The following is a 19,077-nucleotide window of genomic DNA, read 5'->3' on the forward strand; positions in this document are numbered from 1 at the left end:
AACTTCTTATAAAACCTCTCGGGAGAACCCCAGAAGTTCAGTGGGGGAAAATGCCCCTTGTGTGTGCCTGGGAGAATGTTCACTCACTCAGATCGCTAGATGCTGTCATCTCGGTGTGTTTGCCTATTGGTTACCAAGCCTCATGGGAACCCGTATACTAATAAATCAGTTCAAGTGTAGGGTAAATACTGTCCAGGACGATGAAAGTTCAGGAAGAGGCAATGGGCCGTGAACAGCAGTGATGGCCATGGTGGGTAGAGAGAAGCTTGTTACACCGTGATGAGTCTGTGATTTAAAGGACACTGGAATGTGGATGGGAATTTTGAAGCCAGGCATTCATATAATCAAAAAATGTGGAAGGCTGTCTGGGACCGAAATCTCTGTGTTTTTTTTTGTATGCATGCATGTTCTTTTGATTTGTAGATTCGATATGTATGGAAAGTTTTCTTAAATTATATTTTTTAAAAGTACGTTTCTTTATTTGGCTCCACTGGGTCTTAGTTGTGGCATTCAGGATCTTTGCAGTTGTGGCCTGTGGGATCTGGTTCCCTAACCAGGGATCAAACCTGGGCCCCCTGCACTGGGAGCATGGAGCCTTAACCACTGGACCACCAGGGAAGTCCCCCCAAGGCCTTACTCTGGATGACAGGAAGCAGCATGGAGGTCCCGTATAGGAACAGGACTCTGTGGGCCGGATCTCGATCTGCCACTGCCTTCCGTGGCCCATTGGGTGGTTGTAGCGGGGGCAGACAGCCCCAGGCATGGGAAGCATTGGAATCCTGCATGATCCCCAGCAAGTGTTGGTGGTCATCTCTTCTTTTATACAAAAGTTTATCTCTCAGTCCCCCAAAGCCAGCAAATAGGCAGCAGGTGGAAATAAGCAGACATGTCCATCCATCTGTCCCACTGTATTGGCCTTGCTGTTGGCGCTGAGTGCCCAGTGCAAGTGTCAGGAGCCAAGTGCAGACAGGGCTCGTCTGTCCTGGGGGTCAGTTCCCCACCACCACCCTGTCCCACCTCCCTGCCCTCAGGGGAGGTTCCTTTTTGTCCCCTGGGGGACTCCAGAAGGGCAGTGCACAGAATCTGCTTTTGAAGGACCCTCCCTGGGGGGCAGCCCCTGGAAAGGTGGGGTTGGCCAAGGCTGAAGGGAAGGAGCCCATTTTAGGGGTGCAGGTAAGCGCAGTGTTGGCTGAGTGCAGCCTCTCAGAAGGTCCGCTCTGCACTGGGATCTTCACGTACGTGGGGCTGAACCAGCTGTCTCAGATGCCTCCTCTTGCTCCCTCAGCGCATCTACTATCTGTCCCTGGAATTCTACATGGGCCGCACCCTACAGAACACGATGGTGAACCTGGGCCTCCAGAATGCCTGCGATGAAGCCATCTATCAGGTGTGGTCCTTGGGGCCGGGCTGCTGGGGTGGCCTCCTGTGGGCACCGAGCCTTAACCCAGGCCCTGTGGAGGCGAGTGCTGCCGTCTGGGACCAAACACTCGGGCATGGGCGGGGGGGGATGGGTGGTGGATGACGCGCCTTTTCAAGGAGAGAAAGTGAGGCCTGGATGGGAGCTAATGCCCAGAGGGCAGAGACGGGGGCGGATTATGATGCCGAAACTCGAAGCTTCTAGACCATTGCACATCACATGTCTACCCCACATGGCAGAAATGCCTGATATTGTTCCATTTCTCTTTACTTTATTGAGCTGGTGGCCCACCTCGAGCTTCCCTCTCCTACCCTAAAGACACTTGTCCTGCACCTGCTTGTAAAATTGACCTTCTCTCCTACTCGGAATTGTTGTCGTTCAGTCGCTAAGTCATTGACGACTCTTTGCAACCCCATGGACTGCAGCACGCCAGGCTTCCCTGTCCATCACCAACTCCCGGAGATCACTCAAACTCATGTCGATCGAGTTGGTGATGGCATCCTATCATCTCATCCTCTGTCGTTGCCTTTTCCTCCTACCCTCAATCTTTCTCAGTATCAGGGTCTTTTCCAATGAGTTGACTCTCTGCATCAGGTGGCCAAAGTATTAGAGCTTCCATGGACAGAGGGGCCTGGTGGGCTATAGTCTATGGAGTCGCAAAGAATGGGACACGACTGAGTGACAAATACAAGCAATAGAAAATACAGGGAGGCATGGATCTTTTTAAACATTGTACATTCTTTTCCCCTAAAATGCTGTTTCACTTGCTGCTTAGCTTTTAGTTAAGCTTGTGTTGGGGAGATTTCCGTGATGACGGAACTTGAGAATCTCAGGCACATGTTGGCAGTGCCTGCCTTTTAGGCAGGACGTGGGTACCAGAGTCTGTGAGCTGGAGTGTCGATGGTGCAGGGCTGGAGGGCCTCCTCCCCAGGCTCCCCAGTTACAATGCAGTGTGAAAATAAAACACGCGAGACTTCCCTGGTGGTCCACAGGTTAAGACTTGACCTTCCAATGCAGGAGGTACCGGGAGCTAAGATCCCACACGCCTCATGGCCAAAAAAGCATAAAACAGAAGCAATATTGTAACATGTTCAATAAAGACTTTTTAAAAAATATTTAAAAAAAGAAAAAAACATCCCACTGCTGCATCACCCCAGGCTCCAGTTCCAGAGCGGGTTCCACTAAAAACTAGAAATTCAGAAGAAGCCATTCTCTCCTGAGTGTGCTATCAAGGACACACTTAAAATTACAGGAAAGTTTAAATATACATGGAAATTGACTGCTATGATGAACGTCTTCACACACCATCATCACCTGGCTTCCCCAGTCCTCAAGCCCAAGTCATGGCTGGTCTTATTTCTCGTACAGCCCCACCACTCCCAAGTTATTTAAGAGCCAATATCAAATGTCATAATAGTTCACATGTAAATATTTCACTCGATATTTCTTTTCTTTTTCTTTGGCCAAGCTGCACAGCTTGCCAAATTCCTCTATCCTTCACTATCTCCCAGAGTCTGCGCAAACTCATGTCCATTGAGTTGGTGATGCCATCCAACCATCTCATCCTCTGTTGTCTCCTTTCTCCTCCTGCCCTAAGTCTTTCCCAGCATCAGGGTCTTTTCCAGTGAGTCAGCTCTTTGCATCAAGTAGCCAAAATTCCTATTTTATAAATAAGTTCATTTGTACTATTTATTGGTTTGCACATATAAGCAATATCACATAGTAGTTGCCTTTCTCATCTGGCTTATTTTGTTTAGTATGATAATCTCTAGTTGCATCCATGTTGCTGCAAATGGCACTATTTTGTTCTTTTTTATGGGTGAGTAATATTCCATAGATACACACCACATCTTCTTCATCCATTCATCTTTCCATGGACATTTAGGTTTTTGTTTCCGTGTCTTGGCTATTGTGAAGAGTGCTGCAACAAACATCGGGGTGCATGTGCCTTTTCAAGTTAGAGTTTTCTTCTGATTGATATATGCCTAGAAGTAGGATTGCAGGATCATATGATAGTTCCCTTTTTAATTTTTTGAGAAACCTCTGTACTATCCCAATGGCTGTACCAATTTACATTCTCACCAGCAGTGTAAGAGCGTTCCCTTCTCCCCACATCCTAACACCAAATTTTTTTTTTTTTTACTTTTTCAACCACTTTGTTATTATTTTTGTTTTAATTGGAGGCTAATTACTTTACAGTATTGTAGTGGTTTTTGCCATACATTGACATGAATCAGCCATGGGCTTACAGCAAATTTTAATGTTGTGTTCTGAAGTCTAAAAGAAAGCAGACTCTAACCTCTGATTGCTACAAGCTCACAGGGTTTAAATATCTTTCTACCTATTACTTGAGGGAAAATATGAAGTACTATTAAAATGTTACCTCTCTTTCTGTTCACAGTTGGGACTGGATTTGGAAGAACTGGAGGAAATAGAAGAGGATGCTGGCCTGGGGAATGGAGGCTTGGGGAGGCTGGCAGGTAACCCCGGCCCCTGTCCAGAACAGGCTTTTCCTAACACAGTGCTTGGTCAGTGAGCAGCACACAGCGAGGCCATGGTCAGCCGTGCTCCCAGCGCTGGCCTGTCGGGGCAGACTGGTCACTCAGAGTGGATGGGACAGTGTGTCCTCCAGGTTGAAATCTTTGCCACCAGTAGGAAGAAAAAAATGCAGCTTATGCTATTCTCTTTCATACAAGGGGTGCTTCATAGTTATGGAGACCAGACTTGCCAATCCTGGGGACCTGGTGCAGAGAGGTTTCTGACATACCTGCCACCTTCCTGATGGGGAGGAAGACAAAGGGATAGAATCACACACATTTACGAACATAGCCCAACTTAAAGCACCTGCTCCTGCCTTACTGCAGTGAGCTGACTGCCCTGAAGAGGCAGAGCTGTTCCTCTCGTAGCTGTCGCTCCCTTCTCACCCAATTTGAGAGCAGCCTCAGTTTGGTGGTTTTTTTCGTTTAGGGTATTTTTCCCCCCTTGTTTTAATTATTTTTGCTGACCTTTATGGGGTGAAGGAGCTGGGTTAAGAACTTGGAAGTGGAAGCAGCAGTCCCAGTGAGGCTGGATCGCACTGTGTCCTGCTGGGCTCTTGGGCCCAGAGCTTCTGGAGCAGAAAGGATCAATTCTGTGCCACCCTGGAGTGTGTGGGGCCCCAGAGTTTACAGTACCATGCAATGGCCCCGCCTGCCCCTTCTGAGAGGCATCCTCCTGTGAAGGGAGCAAATGCCCTAACATTGATCTCTGTGTGTGTGTGTTTATGTTTTCAGAATCCAAGTTAAATTCTGCAGACATTATAAGTGCAGCATATGTTTCTGGCAGATGAAACATCCCACAGATCTTCACCCTTGGCCGGGTCTGCCCCACATCCAGGGAAAGACCCTGTGCACCCCACTTGAGGGTGGGGATGGTGTTTGGGGCCGAGTTTGGCCGTGTCCTTTGTGTTTGTCCACCTTCCCACGCCCTTAGGTAGTCCCCACACTGATGCTGTTTTGGCCATAGGCTCTCAGGTCGAAGAGCCTCAGTAGTGGCCCAGCAGCCTCAGCCTTTCCTTTTCATGAGACCTGAGGCCAACACGTCCCCACGGAGCCACTGCCTGCCACCCTGGGGGCTGCTCCCCCCACCACGGGGTGTCTGCTTGCCTCGGTGTCCGGGCCTGGGCTCTGAGGCCTCGGATCTGCTGATTGTCCCTGTATTTGGACTTCCAGCCTGCTTCCTTGACTCGATGGCCACCCTGGGCCTGGCGGCGTACGGCTATGGGATCCGCTATGAGTTTGGGATTTTCAACCAGAAGATTGTCAATGGCTGGCAGGTGGGTGTGGTTTTCTTCCTTCGCTCACTTGGCGGCCCGCGGGCACACAAGAAAGTAACGAGGCACTGTCGGATCTGTGTTTCTGCTTCTCCAGGGAGGCTGTGTTCCGGCCCTGGGCAGAGTGGAGGGGGCAGGGGGTCGGTGCTGAGGGCCCTGGGCGCTCCGTGCTCTGCGTGCCGTCCCCTCAGTCAGCAGGGCCTGTCACCCGTGCGTTCTCATTGCACGTGGCTTCTGTGTGGCGACAGGACACCTGGAGGGCTCGGGCCAAAGCCTGACTGGGCCTCTTGTATTTGGGAAGATGCTGCTTCTGCAGACAGCTCGTGGTCCTGCTCCGCAGAGGGGACCAGGCTCTGACGTTGGCATCTCACTGATGTACAGGAAAGGAACACCTTCCTGCCACCAGGAAGTCAAAGGCAGGACCAGTTCTGTGATGAGTGTCTGCCTGCTCCAGGCAGAAGGGTCTCGCCTTCTATGGAGTCCTGAGAGAGGGACTCGGGAAGCAGTAACCTCAGCCACATCACTGTCCCCAACCACGACTCAAATGCTCCTTCTTGGGACTTCCTTCCTTTCTGTCTCTGTGACTTGGCTGTCCTGGACGTGTGGTATAGACAGAGCCATCTTTCTTTTGTGCCCTGACTGTCCTGGTCACATCGTGTAGATGGAGTCACATGGTGCGTGCACTCTGAGTAACATCTCGAGGTTCGTCAGTGTGCCTCAGGACTTCTCCCTTTAACTGCTGAATTCAAGCCATTCTTAACATCTTTTTATTTTGGTCTGTTCTTCTGCATTTTATATGAATTTTTTTAATAGTCTGAAAGTGAAAGTGAATGTTGCTTAGTCGTGTCTGACTCTTTGCAACCCCATGGACTATACAGTCCCTAGAATTCTCCAGGCCAGAATACTGGAGTGGGTAGCCTTTCCCTTCTCCATGGGATCTTCCTAACCCAGGGATTGAACCCAGGTCTCCTGCATTGCGGGTGGATTCTTTACCAGCTGAGCCACAAGGAAAGCCCAAGAATACTGGAGTGGGTAGTCTATCCCTTCTCCAGTGGATCTTCCCCACCCAGGGATCAAACCAGGGTCTCCTGCATTGCAGGCAGATTCTTTACCAGCTGAGCTACCAGGGAAGCCCTAATAATCTGAAGCATTCACTTTTTTTTTTTTTTTTTTTTTGAAGCATTCACTTTTAAACCGAGAGCCTTGACCAGAATTGGGAATCTTTACCTTGTAAATCAACTGCAGTTGTGTTTCCATGCTGGGGCTCATCGTCTGGGTGGCGTGGTGGTGCAGGTGGAGGGCAGGGTCCACTGGTGCCCAGGTCCGCCGCCTCCGCCTTCACCTGCCACCTGCCCTCACCTGTCGCCCCCCCACCTGCCGCCCCCACCTGTCGTCCCCGCCTCACCTGCCGCCCCTTCAGGTGGAGGAGGCCGATGACTGGCTGCGCTACGGGAACCCCTGGGAGAAGGCGCGGCCGGAGTACATGCTGCCCGTGCACTTCTACGGGCGCGTGGAGCACAGCCCCGAAGGCGTGCGCTGGCTGGACACGCAGGTACCACAGACACTTCCCGGGGTGGGGGGCTGAGCCCAGGGACCCTCGGCTTACCTGTGGGAGCTGCCTCCCCACACACTTGGTCGGGACGGTTCAGACCCCGACCGTGAAGCTACTTCTGCTGTTTAACAGGAGCCGTGTTCAGGGTGTTTTGTGGCGAGGAGGTTGGTGCCAGAAGGGGCTGGGCACTGCGGGGGCGGTGAGAACAGCTCTGCATCCAGGGGGCCGGCGCTCGCTCACCGTGTAGCCCTGGCTCTCAGTAGGGTCTCCCAGTGCAGCTTACCGATTATTTGGAGCCATCAGCGCCCTGGGCAGGGAGCCCTGGGTGGATGTCGCAGAACAGAGCACCCCCACCCAGCTGGGCCCTGGTAGGGGGACCAGGGCAGGAACACCAGGCGCTGGAGGAGCATGGTGCTGGCCCCGGTGGGCATACACACAGAGTCCCCCCGGCTCAGAGATGGGAGAGTCAGAGGACGGCTTTGTGGGGGGCGGGGATTGGGGGATAGTTTGCAGTGAGTAAGAAAGAGTCCACTGTCCAGTGATCTGGGCAGATGAGCAAGAACAGGGCAAGCCCGTGAGCCACAGGTGTTCTTGTGGGCTGTCCAGATTTGAGTCTGAACTGGGACTCAGGCCAGGCAGGCTGGCGACCCAAGATGCCAGAATAAGTTGTATTTAGTTTTAAAAAGTGGGGAAGGGGTCTGGTCTTCTAGGTGTGTGTGCCTGTAGAAGATGAGTGGACGAAGGCCTGGAGACCCCAGCGGGATGCGGTGAGGGCCTTCCCTTGGGCCCGGGCTGTGGAGAGGGCTGGAGCGGTTTGCAGATGCTTCACAGGACTGGTCAAGGCCAGGGTCAGGGACAGGGTTGGGGGGAGATGGAAAGGAAGGATGAGGCTGGGGAATAGCCCCCCACCCAGTCCTTTGTGGCTCTGGGAGCTGCCTTCACACCCTGAAGCCACCCTTGGAAGTGGACTTGAGTGTGAGCAGCCCCACAGGTGGACCTGAGGGCAGCGGGGACCCGAGGCAGGGGTGCCTCTGTCAGCTAGAGCGAAATGGTGCTTCCGGGCACACAGGGATGGGGAGAAGGGAGCATGCAGGCTGCCTTGGTTTGCTGGAGTTCGAGGCCAAGGCCACAGGAGGAGTCTCCATAGACGTGGGGCATGGTCAGAAACAGCGGCTATGTGCGGGGAGAGGCTAAGTGAGTCCCAATATCGAAGTCGCCCACGCAGAGTTGAGGGACGAGAGGGCAGGCGTGGAGGGTGGAGGCCAGGGACGCAGGAGGAGGGGCTGCCCAGGGCCCAGTGACCATGGACACTGGCGTGGAAGGTAGAGCTGGAGGAGGCCTGGAGAGCGGTTGGTGGTGTTCGGGCCGGGAGGAGAGAAGCCAGAGGAGGGCGGACGGCAGCCACCAGCGGGCGGCTGCTTCTGTGAGGGAGCCACCCCAGCCTTGGGGGGCGCGGCCCAGGTTGGGGACCACACTTTCCCTTGGCAGGTGGTGCTGGCCATGCCGTATGACACCCCGGTGCCGGGCTACAAGAATGACACCGTCAACACCATGAGGCTGTGGTCTGCCAAGGCGCCCAACGACTTCAAGCTCCATGACTGTGCGTCCCCTCCTGTCCCCACCTGGGGCCTGATCCCACATCAACCCTGGTTGCACTCACAGCCCATGGGGCCCCCCAGCACGGGAGGGCTGAGGGCGGGTTTCCCCATGAGCCTTAGGCTTCCCAGGGACCCTGCGTCCTCCCGAAAGAGCCAGGGCCTGGGGCTGGGAGGGGCCGGGCAGCAGAGCAACCGTGGGGCGCCTTCTGCTCGGGAGCACTTGTCCTCAGACCCATCAGGGCGCTTGGGAGCCTGATAGGCTCGCAGATCCTGACCCCACTCTCTGCCTTCAGTCAACGTGGGCGGCTACATCGAGGCGGTCCTGGACCGGAACCTGGCCGAGAACATCTCCAGAGTCCTGTATCCCAACGACAACGTGAGCAGCTGCTGTGGCACCAGGGGGAAGGGGGCTCTCATCTGTGCTGCCTCTCAGTGCGGGAAGCTGGGCTCCATCAGGGCCCCCGTGCGCCTCACACTGGTCTCAGCTGACCTCCCGAGAGTGAGGACGGACACGGCATCCCCGACGGGGCCCAGGAGCCCCCGGCCTCACACCTCCAGTCCTCCCCATAAAGACAGGGCCGCGGAGCCCTCAGACCTCACCTGCCCCTGGAGTCTGCTCTTCAGCACCTGGTGTGGCTCCCTAAGAAGCGGGGGGTGCACTTGTCGGGTGGGGCCGGCAGTTCCTGTCCTGCAGTGATGCCTTGAGACCCACATGGTCGTGGTTTGAAAAGCTCTTTGTAGGTGTTTCCCCACATGCGAGACGGGGGTCTCAGCGACATGCTCCATGGCCCCCAGATTCTTAGCAGATGAACCCTTAGGGTTTGCCCAGCTCTGTGGGTGTGGTTTCTTATTTTACCAGCAAAATATGTGCACGCAGCAGCACAAGGCCCTGGGCTGAAGGGCTCACAGGATAATGCCCCCACTCCCCATCCCACCCCCCAAGATTGCAAGCAGAGGCTCCCACTTTAGGCGTGAGGCCTCTGGAGGCCCGCACCCCGGAGGTTGTGTTACTGTCCTTGGCCCCTTGCAGGGCGCTGTGACCCTGTCCTGGCTGCCTGTGCACTCACTCCCTGTCTGAGGGTCACTTGACCTTGGCCCCAGATCTGGGCTGGACCCCAGCCTGGCCCCACCCTGGGTTGGGGGCCCCGGGGCCTGAGGCCAAGACTGAGCCCAGACATGTCCTCTGGGCGTGTCCGCAGTTCTTTGAAGGGAAGGAGCTGCGGCTGAAGCAGGAGTACTTTGTGGTGGCCGCCACCCTGCAGGACATCATACGGCGCTTCAAGTCGTCCAAGTTCGGCTGCCGCGACCCTGTGAGGACCTCCTTCGAGACGTTCCCAGACAAGGTGCGTGAACAGAGGGCCAAATGGGGAGCCAAAGCTGGGCCATTTCCGGGCAGGGCCTCCTCCTTCCAGCTGCAGCGGGTCGGGCCGGGTGGGCAGCAGCTTGGTAGCCTGGGTCTCCATGTCCCCGGGGACCGGGCCTGGGATGCTGTGAAGGGCCCCGTCGGGCAAAGCAACCAGGTTGCAGGCTCAGTGGAGAGGCCAGCTGCCCACATCCGCCAGGCAGGAGCAGCATTCTAAGGTGACCTGCTCCCTGCTCCTCGCCCAGTTTCCACACTGGGACCCGGAGCTGTGACCAGGCTCCGCGGGTGGGCAGCTGAGGACCCCAGTTCTGCACAAGCAGTCGAGAGGACTGAAGGGGTCGCCCCGTGTCAACGCAGGTGGCCATCCAGCTGAACGACACCCACCCGGCCCTCGCCATCCCCGAGCTCATGCGGATCCTGGTGGACGTGGAGAAGGTGGACTGGGACAAGGTGAGCACCGAGCCTGAGGGCCTGGCGTGGGGTGAGCTCCGTGCCCTCCCCGACGGCAGGGGAGGACTGGGCTGGTCCTGGGACAGGGAGCGGGGCCTCCCTGGGGGCCTCAGGAGAAGAGAAGGACGCTGTCCCTGGGAAGACAGGCCCGGGGGTAGGAGTACGTAAAGGAGCGGGTCTGGGGTTTCTCCCAAGGGCAGAAAGCTGGGTACAGGCAGCAGGGCAAAGGCCAGAGAAGAACCGTTTTCTGGACAAGAAAAGGATCCTGACACTTGTTGGAGCTTCTCACGTTTGCTTTGTCATCTTAGAACTGTGGCCAAAGACCCAGAGGTGTTCAGCTTACAGAAATACATCGTTTATTTATGGGCTTGTTCTCCTCACTTCACTTATTTTGGTCCTAGACTCTTCAGTGGGGTTTTCTTGATATCACTAAGTCAACATATAAAGCCATTTTTCCCCCTTTTTTAGTGCCAGAGCCCCTTTCTGGTTCGGGGTGCACCTGTGGGTGGGGCTGAGCCGGTGCGGTTCACCTCTGGCCAGCAGAGGGCGGGGCCGCGCACTTCACCAGCTGTCCCTGGACCACGGGTGTGAAGTCAGTTTGGTGGAAATAAAGCTGCCTGGAGCTCTGTTGGGGGTTTGCAGAGGAAACTGGGGTGATTCCCAGGTAGTGAAGAGGTGCTCGGTCCCATGTATGCCCTGGGTCATGTCAGGAGAGTGAATCGGTTCGGTGTGTGTGCTGGGTCACAGCAGGAGAGTGAAGGGCAAAGCACTCACCATGGGTCTGGGAAGCTCCAGGCCACAGAGCAGAGACATGCAGCTGGCAGGGCCCTCCCTGGTGGCATCTGAGCGCCTGCCTCTGGCCCTGCACGTGCCCCTCGGCTTGGTGTCCAGCAGCTGGTCTTCTCTATTCACTGTGGGGTTTCTGGAGTGTTGCGAGCTGGTCTTCTCTGAGCACTGTGGGGTGTTCTGGAATATTGTGAGCTGGTCTTCTCTGAACACTGCGAGGTGTTCTGGAGTTTTGGGAGCTGGTCTTCTCTGTTCACTGTGGGGTTTCTGGAGTTTTGAGAGTTGGTCTTCTCTGTTCACTGTGGGGTTTCTGGAATGTTGTGAGCTAGTCTTCTCTAAGCCTTCTCTAAGCTAGTCTTCTCTAAGCCTTCTCTAAGCCTTGTTCTGGAGTGTTGTGAGCTGGTCTCTGAACACTGTGGGGTGTTCTGGAATATTTTGAGTTGGTCTTCTCTGAACACTGAGAGGTGTTCTGGAGTGTTGCGAGCTGGTCTTCTCTGAGCATTGCGGGGTTTCTGGAGTTTTGGGAGCTGGTCTTCTCTGTTCACTGTGGGGTTTCTGGAGTTTTGGGAGCTAGTCTTCTCTAAGCCTTGTGGGGTGTTCTGGAGTGTTGTGAGCTGGTCTCTGAACACTGTGGGGTGTTCTGGAATATTGCAAGCTGGTCTATTCTGAACACTGTGGGGTTTCTGGAGTGTTGTGAGCTGGTCTCTGACACTGGGGTTTCTGGATTATCACAGGCCTGGGAAATCACAAAGAAGACTTGTGCGTACACCAACCACACGGTGCTGCCTGAGGCCTTGGAGCGCTGGCCGGTGTCCATGTTTGAGAAGCTGCTGCCGCGGCACCTGGACATCATCTATGCCATCAATCAGAGGCACCTGGACGTGAGCACGGCGGAGTGGCGGGGGTGCACCTGCAGGGCCCGCCCGTCCTGTCATGATGGGGGGAGGAGGGCTGCACCTGCTTCCCTGGGCCCTCCTCTTCACTCCCCATCGCACCGTCAGGCCTGGGACAGGTGCTTCTTGAATAGAAGAGCCTCTCCTCACAGAGGACTTGGGGCCTGGGGGCTGGCCCTTGGCAGAGGTGTTGGCTGGTCTCCACACTGGGAGCCCTGCTTTCGGGGTTGGGGGGAGCCTTTTTTTCTATATCTGAGGAGGTTCAGATGTAAGTGTCTTTTCCTGGCACGCCAGAGGCCTTTGTCCTGAAACATCACTGCAGCATTTGGGTGATGGGGATAAAGTCACCGCTGAGACATCACTACAGCATTTGGGTGGAAACGCTTGGGGGAAAAGTCACCTGTGTCTTTTCTCTGTCAGGCATAGAGAGGATGCTGGTACAGGAATGGGGGAACTTAGGGTTCAGGTGTGATGATTTTCCTCTTTTTGATCTTTCGGTGAAAGAGTGGCTGTTCTCACTGGTAGACTGTGGTTACATCCTGCCTGGACCACTGGACACAGCATCTTCATGTCTTCCTGTGGGTCACACAGCACCTGCTCGCTCCACCAAGTCCACAGGCTGAGCCCGCAGCTCAGGGCTAGCCAGCCTGGGCTGCAGCCACCCTGGGGGAGCAGCGCCCGCCCTCCCACTCACCGCTCTGTCCTTGCAGCATGTGGCCGCCCTGTTCCCTGGGGACGTGGACCGCCTGCGGAGGATGTCGGTGATTGAGGAAGGGGACTGCAAGCGGATCAACATGGCGCACCTGTGTGTCATCGGGTCCCACGCCGTCAACGGCGTGGCAAGGATCCACTCGGAGATTGTGAGGCAGTCAGTGTGAGTGGAGGGCGCCCTTCAGCTCCACCCGCAGTGCAGTGGCTGAGGCCGATAACCTCCCAGAGCTCAGTGGTGGGAGGGTGAACCTCTCGCTCAATGGACAATGCTGGGGGCTGAGCCCTCTTGTCACCAGGAGCCCCTCTGGCTGTCGGTGTTCTCCATCTGTCCAGGCAGAAGGTCTGCTCCTGGAGCACGTGCCTGGGGATGAGGGGCCCGGGCCGGACTGGGGGAGGTCAGGGCAGAGGTCAGGCCTGGGGCTTGTCTCCGAGAGGAAGGAGGGATTCCGAGGGCAAGTTCCCTGCTCCAGCCCCTCTCCGTGGGACAGGATCTCGGAATTCCTTCTTTTAGTCCTCATCCCAGTTCTCAAGTGGGACACCTGCCATGATTGCGCCTGGCGGCCTGTGTCCCCAGTGCTGGCCTGAGGCTTTGTGTGATGTTTTTATCCCCGCTGTCTGTCCGCAGCCTGCTGTCAGGACCACTGGGAGGAGGCCAGGCTCCAGCCACCTGCCGGGGTGGTCAGGCTCCTGGGGAGGCAGAACAGCAGGCTGGGTCCGGGGCCCCTCCAGAGGGCCCTATGCCCTTTGCCCGCCTTGTTTGAACCAGCATTTGCTGAGTCGCCTGTGGTCTGTGTGCTTAGCTTTAAGGATTTTTACGAGCTAGAGCCGGAGAAGTTCCAGAATAAGACGAACGGCATCACGCCCCGCCGCTGGCTGCTCCTGTGTAACCCGGGGCTGGCAGAGACCATCGTGGAGGTGAGGCCGGTGGCCCCCACTCCACCTGGCGCTGTGTGGGCACGACCCACCCCCTTGCATGTGGAGAGTGGAGGCTCCTGGACAAGGGGGTGGGCACTGCCGCCTACAGGTGTGACCCGCCTGGCGGTTGGTCGGCAGCCCTGGCGGCCCATGCAGGAGTTCAGAGGGGGTCCTGGGCTTCAGGTCCAGCTTGTGAGTCCTGACGAGATGTGTGAGCTGTGGACACAGTCATGGTTGACTTGTTCCCGTGTTCTCGAGCGGCTCCAGTGTGCAGGACCTTCCGGGAGGGGGTGTGGTGGAGAGGAGCGGCCAGAGGGGATGCAGAGTGCAGAAGCTGTGTCGCCCTCACGGTTCCGCAGAGGATCGGGGAGGGTTTCCTGACAGACCTGAGCCAACTGAAGAAGCTGTTGCCGCTGGTCGGGGACGAGGCACTCATCAGGGACGTGGCCCAGGTCAAGCAGGTAGGCCTGGCATGGGGCCAGGAGCTTAGCCCCCACTTGGCCCTGTGGAGGGGCCCCACGTCCTCAGGGAGAGCTTGCCTGGAGGGGAAGCACATGGGAATCAACGCAGGCCCCACATATCCACTCGAGGTGCTGTGTGCATCCTCAGGGCCCCCGCAGCTGTCTCATGGCCAGGCTTTCTGGACAGCCTCTGAAGACCGAGACTGACCCTCTGTTGCGCCACTGGTCTGGCCCTGGGGGCCCAGAAATAGTGTTCGCTTCAGGGTCTCCGTCCCTGTCTTCTTGTCTCCTTTTTCTGCTTTTCTCACCCTCGCTTCTCCCCCAGGGTTTGCCTGTTGGTCTGGTTTCTCGCTCAGCTCTGAGCTCTCGTGCAGATCCACTCTCAGGGTCACGCTTCCCTGCTTCCGCCCACGTGGACCCCCGGCCCTCCGTGTCCTCCCTGGGACGGCCCCTCCCTGCTGCATCTCTGACGGGCTCACAGGCTCAGCCCTGTGAACACCCCACTGTCCTTGCCGCTGTTCTCCCAGGAAAACAAGGTCAAGTTCTCCGCCTTTCTGGAGAAGCAGTACGGGGTGAAGGTCAACCCCTCATCCATGTTCGACGTGCACGTGAAGCGGATCCATGAGTACAAACGGCAGCTGCTCAACTGCCTGCACGTGGTCACCTTGTACAACCGTGAGTGCCCTGCCTGCACCCCCGCCACCCCGTGGACCAGACCTTTTTCTCACACGCTTGATCTGACGTGACACGTTCACTTTAAGCAGCGGCTTCTGGTTTTCTGTGTTCAGAGCAGAGCAGCTACAAGGAGTGAGATGTGAACTCAGGGGTTGGGGAGCTTGAGGCCCAGGGGATGCCCTGCCTCTGGGGTGGGGCCTTCGGATCCCTGGAGGCTGGGTTGTAGGTTCGGTGTAGCCTTTCACATTTAGTTATTGTTATTAGACTTGTCTAAAGTTACCCGGAGACACTTTACTCAGCAAGGGAGGCATTTAAGGTGCACTCTTGGAAGATGAAATAGTATGTTACATCTCTACACCTTAGTAACATTTAAGTGGCATTTAATTTTGAAGCAAATGTGAATCAAAGAACCTCCCCAACCACAAAGTCACTATGAACATTTTCTAGTTCTATAAATGAGGTAATAAAACGTCAAAGAAACCTGCTAGTTTTTAAATTTTTGTAACATAGTAGTAGTAACATAGTAGGAGCAATATTATCATAGTAATATTAATAGTAAAATAGCAAAGTGGATCCTAGTTTTGAAAACGAAGGAACCACAAATGCAGCTCCTCTGGAGACTGTCAGCTCCCCAGTTCCCATGAGGGAGACTTGGTCCCGAGGGCCCCACCCGATCACTCCTGAGACAGTTCAGATGCTGGTTTCCGTTGAGCGGCTCTGACCCAACGCTCAGAAAAGGCTCAGGGGAGCGCCCTCCTGTGAATGTGACGCAGGCATCTCCTGGGTCAGAGACGGCAGTTCCTGAAGACCTTGTTTTGTGCCGTGGTTTGCTTTCACTGTTGTGATTTTCTGCATTTTCTTTGTCATTGCCCCAGCGGTGCCCTCGAGTCCCCTGCTCCCGAGCAGCAGGGCGGGTCTCCCGGCGGCCTGCCCTCTGTCACTGCCCCCTCTGGTGGCCCGGGCCGCCTACTGCCCACCCCCCTCCACCCCCCACGCCGCCTACTGCCCATCCCACCCCCACTCCCCACGCCGCCTCTGCTCGGGGCCTTGGCAGCATTCGACAGGGCTGGCAGGGCGTGTACCGCCTGCCCACTCATCCGCTGGTGTGCTCAGTGGGGTTGTGGTCTCCCCACGGGCAGCCCCCTCGCTGTGCCCTGACTTGGGTCACCGTCTGCTCTGAGGGCCGTCCGGTCGCCTTCCTGCTTGGCTCGTGCGACCCGAAGTCTTCCGTGTCTGTGGCATCGGCGGCCTTTCCCAGGAAGGGTAGCTGGGCTGAGGTGACATCCTCAGCCTCCCTGTCTCCTCGGGCAGCGGGAGGGTGGTCCTCGGGGTCAACACTCTGGGCCGGCACTCATCCGGCTGAGCTGTGTCAGCCGCTGGCCACCGCGGTCAGTTCTCTCCATGCTCACGGCTCTCTGAGCGTGTTGGTTGGTGTCTTCTATCCCGGCTAAGAAGTTCCTTGAAATACGTGGAAACCTGGATTCGGCTTCCTCCTCCCAGGGCTGCAGTGAGCTGTGTGGTTGATGCTTCTCCCACCTTCTTTTTGCCCATCGATGGCATGCTCTCTGCTTTTCTGCTCCCTGCTGTCTGCTGGTCCTGCTCCATGCTCTGTGCTATTCTCTGTGAGTCTCTCCTCCCTGTGGTTTCTGTGATCGGGTCACACCTCATGGGGCCGTTCTGCATCGTGGCCCATGTTTTCCCTATCTTGGTGTTGCGTTTCGGGCCATGGTCTCCCGTCTGCATTGACCATCTTCACAGGCTGGAGACTTAGCGGGGTGGCTTCCACTTCCCTCATCTGTGGCGAAGCTGTGTGTTGGGGTTGGAAGAGCTGCATCAAGACCCCGGCCGGAGCCTCATGAGCTCAGGGCAGCTGCAGGCCTCCCAGCTCCAGATGCTTCTCTGAGGCTGTGTCCTCTCTCTGTGGCATGTCCCCTCTCCGAGGCCGTGTCCCCTCTCTGAGGCCGTGTCCCCCTCTGAGGCCGTGTCCCCTCCCCGAGGCCGTGTCCCCTCTCCGAGGCTGTGTCCCCTCTCCGAAGCCGTGTTCCCTCTCCGAGGCCATGTCCCCTCTCTGTGGCCGTGTCCCCCCTCCGAGGCCGTGTCCCCCTCTGAGGCCATGTCCCCTCTCTATGGCCGTGTCCCGCTCTGAGGCTGTGTCCCCTCTCTGAGGCCACGTCCCCTCTCTGAGGCCACGTCCCCTCTCCGAGGCTGTGTCCCCTCTCTGAAGCCATGTTCCCTCTCTGTGGCTGTGTCCCCCACTCTGTGGCTCCAAGTCCAGGCTGGCTCAGGAGGCGTCGTGGCCTGTGGGCCTATGCCTACCAGGATGTCCAGGCCCCTCTCCGAGGTTTCCCTGTGGGAGAGGGGCTGACATAGTCCACCCACCCAGCCCTCGGGGGCTCTTTGCCTGCCTCCTCCCTTCCCTCCCCAGGAGGCCAGGATTCCTGAGACCCTGCGCTTACAGCCCCATCTCCCACCCATCTTGTGCCCCGGCAGGACTTGCTCAGTGATCCGGCATTTGCATATTTTTCTTCTCTACAATGTAGCTTGTGGTTTGGGGCTTTTTTTTTCTCTTGTTCTCTAGGTCACTCTGTCCGCTATCTGGAAGCAGGAAGATTCAAAACTCAGGGACTACAGGAGCCTTAGGTCAAAGGTTAAAGATCAGCCGTGCCCTTAGTGGATACTGTAAATCTCGTGGCTGATTCCTGACCCTGGTGAATACTGTTCAGGGCAGCCCCGCACCTCTGTAGACACCACCACCCCGATGAAATCTGAAGACCCAGTGGCCCGGCAAGGACAGCCCATTCTGCTGGGGCTGGAGGCGAGCTGTCTGCTCCTGTGCAGGAAAGCTCTGGGGGGCTTCTCACCCTCTGTCCCAGCAAGGGGGGCGCTTGGTCTCTCACTGACACCCCGCGCAGGCTGACAGTTAATCACCACTGTCCCAAGGTCAACCCATTTTTGAGTGCCCATCACATGCAAGGGCCTTCAGTCCTGGTCACCAGACCCAAAAAGAGCTCCTGTCTTGGGCTGTTCCAGACACAAAGGCGCAGCTTTTCCACTGAATCTTCTGGAAGAATCTGCTCCTGGTTAGTCTTTGGCACCAACCTGGACGCAGTGCAGAGTTCTGTAAACGGAAGCTCCTGGCGGCACACCGCTTGCGTCAGGCTGGTCTCTGAGGACACTTGTTACCAAGGCAAGCACAGGGCTCAGGCATGTCTGGCTCCAGTTGCCTTACTTGGTTGTCTTCTGTCTGTCTTACAGGAATAAAGAAGGACCCGGCCCAGGCCTTTGTGCCCAGGACTGTCATGATTGGGGGCAAGGTGAGGTGACGGCTTCTTTGCTCTTGCTTGGTGTTGGGCGGGAACATACAAACCACCATGCTTTTCCACAGTGTCCCTGTATCTGGGCTGGACGCTGCAGGTGGCTAGGCACCGACCTGCACACAAAGCCCAGAGGTCCCTGCCCCAGTGATGACTCTGGGCCAGGACGTTCAGGTGTCTCATCAGCTCGGCCACAGGAAGGGAGCTGGATGGGACCCCTGCCTGCCCAGGGCAGTGGGGTGCCCAGGGCCAACCTCCAATGGGGAAGCACCCTTCCTTGTTGTGATTGTCAGCATTCCACATGTCCCATGCACTTTTGTGCTGAGTGGACACCGGTCACTGGCTGCTTCATGAGCTAGATGTGAGCCTGCTCTCCGCCTGGCCTCACGCATTTTATTTACCGTGGCACGTGCTTTAGGACATGTGATCACAGACTCCCAGTGTGTCGCCAGAGGGCATCGGCAGGTCCCACCACAGGTCTCTGGACTCTAGCCCCCATGTCCTCACCCTCTGCCACTTTTCCACAGAGCCTGGGCACAGCTGCTTCATGGGGCTGCTGGCGGGCCCAGGTTTGTTCTCTGCTGCGACTTGAGCACCTCCACAGGTGGAGGCATGTGGGCTCCCCCAACTCAGACAGCAGCTCACACCCGCCTTTTTCTGTCTCAGCCCCCCCCACCCCACCCCTGACTCCTGTTCCTGAAACAGATTCTGGACAGTACTCTTTCATTTGTCAGTATTTCCATACGCATTTCTCAGAGATGGGGACTGTCAAAAAGTTTTAAAATGTTTTTTAGAAATGAGAATCTAGAGAAAAAAAGAATCGTAGAACATCTGCAAACCTGTTGCCTGACTTTTGCTAAACCTTTTCGAAGTAGATTACAAACATTTCACCCCTAAGAACTTCATTAGTTGTCTTCCCAATGACGTTTTCCTGCAAAACCACACAACGCCACCATCACACTTACAACACTTGACAAGAATTCCTCCACGTCATTAAATATCCAGCCAGGGCCACATGCCTGGCTGTCTTATTAGAAATCTTGAGTTTGTTTGAATCAGGATCCAGTAAAGTTCTCACATGGCGCTGGGCAGCTGTGTCTCATCCATAGGTTTTCGTGCACATCCCCTCTT

The 19,077-nt window shown here is 56.1% G+C and overlaps 1 protein-coding gene across 1 annotated transcript in view; it reads left to right on the forward strand.

The window, feature by feature from the left end:
- Window positions 1-19,077, forward strand: part of PYGB (glycogen phosphorylase B) — a 34,625-nt gene that overhangs the window by 9,250 nt on the left and 6,298 nt on the right. Inside the window, exons 2-15 of the mRNA XM_020878033.2 lie at window positions 1,286-1,387; window positions 3,819-3,897; window positions 5,128-5,231; window positions 6,649-6,780; window positions 8,269-8,380; window positions 8,672-8,754; window positions 9,578-9,721; window positions 10,099-10,191; window positions 11,712-11,858; window positions 12,581-12,744; window positions 13,382-13,496; window positions 13,856-13,957; window positions 14,485-14,632; window positions 17,888-17,946. Of these exons, the coding sequence (XP_020733692.1) occupies window positions 1,286-1,387; window positions 3,819-3,897; window positions 5,128-5,231; window positions 6,649-6,780; window positions 8,269-8,380; window positions 8,672-8,754; window positions 9,578-9,721; window positions 10,099-10,191; window positions 11,712-11,858; window positions 12,581-12,744; window positions 13,382-13,496; window positions 13,856-13,957; window positions 14,485-14,632; window positions 17,888-17,946 (1,584 nt within the window). The remainder of the gene's footprint in view (window positions 1-1,285; window positions 1,388-3,818; window positions 3,898-5,127; window positions 5,232-6,648; window positions 6,781-8,268; window positions 8,381-8,671; window positions 8,755-9,577; window positions 9,722-10,098; window positions 10,192-11,711; window positions 11,859-12,580; window positions 12,745-13,381; window positions 13,497-13,855; window positions 13,958-14,484; window positions 14,633-17,887; window positions 17,947-19,077) is intronic.

Source organism: Odocoileus virginianus, chromosome 9 (assembly GCF_023699985.2).
Source record: "Odocoileus virginianus isolate 20LAN1187 ecotype Illinois chromosome 9, Ovbor_1.2, whole genome shotgun sequence".
Taxonomy (NCBI): domain Eukaryota; kingdom Metazoa; phylum Chordata; class Mammalia; order Artiodactyla; family Cervidae; genus Odocoileus; species Odocoileus virginianus.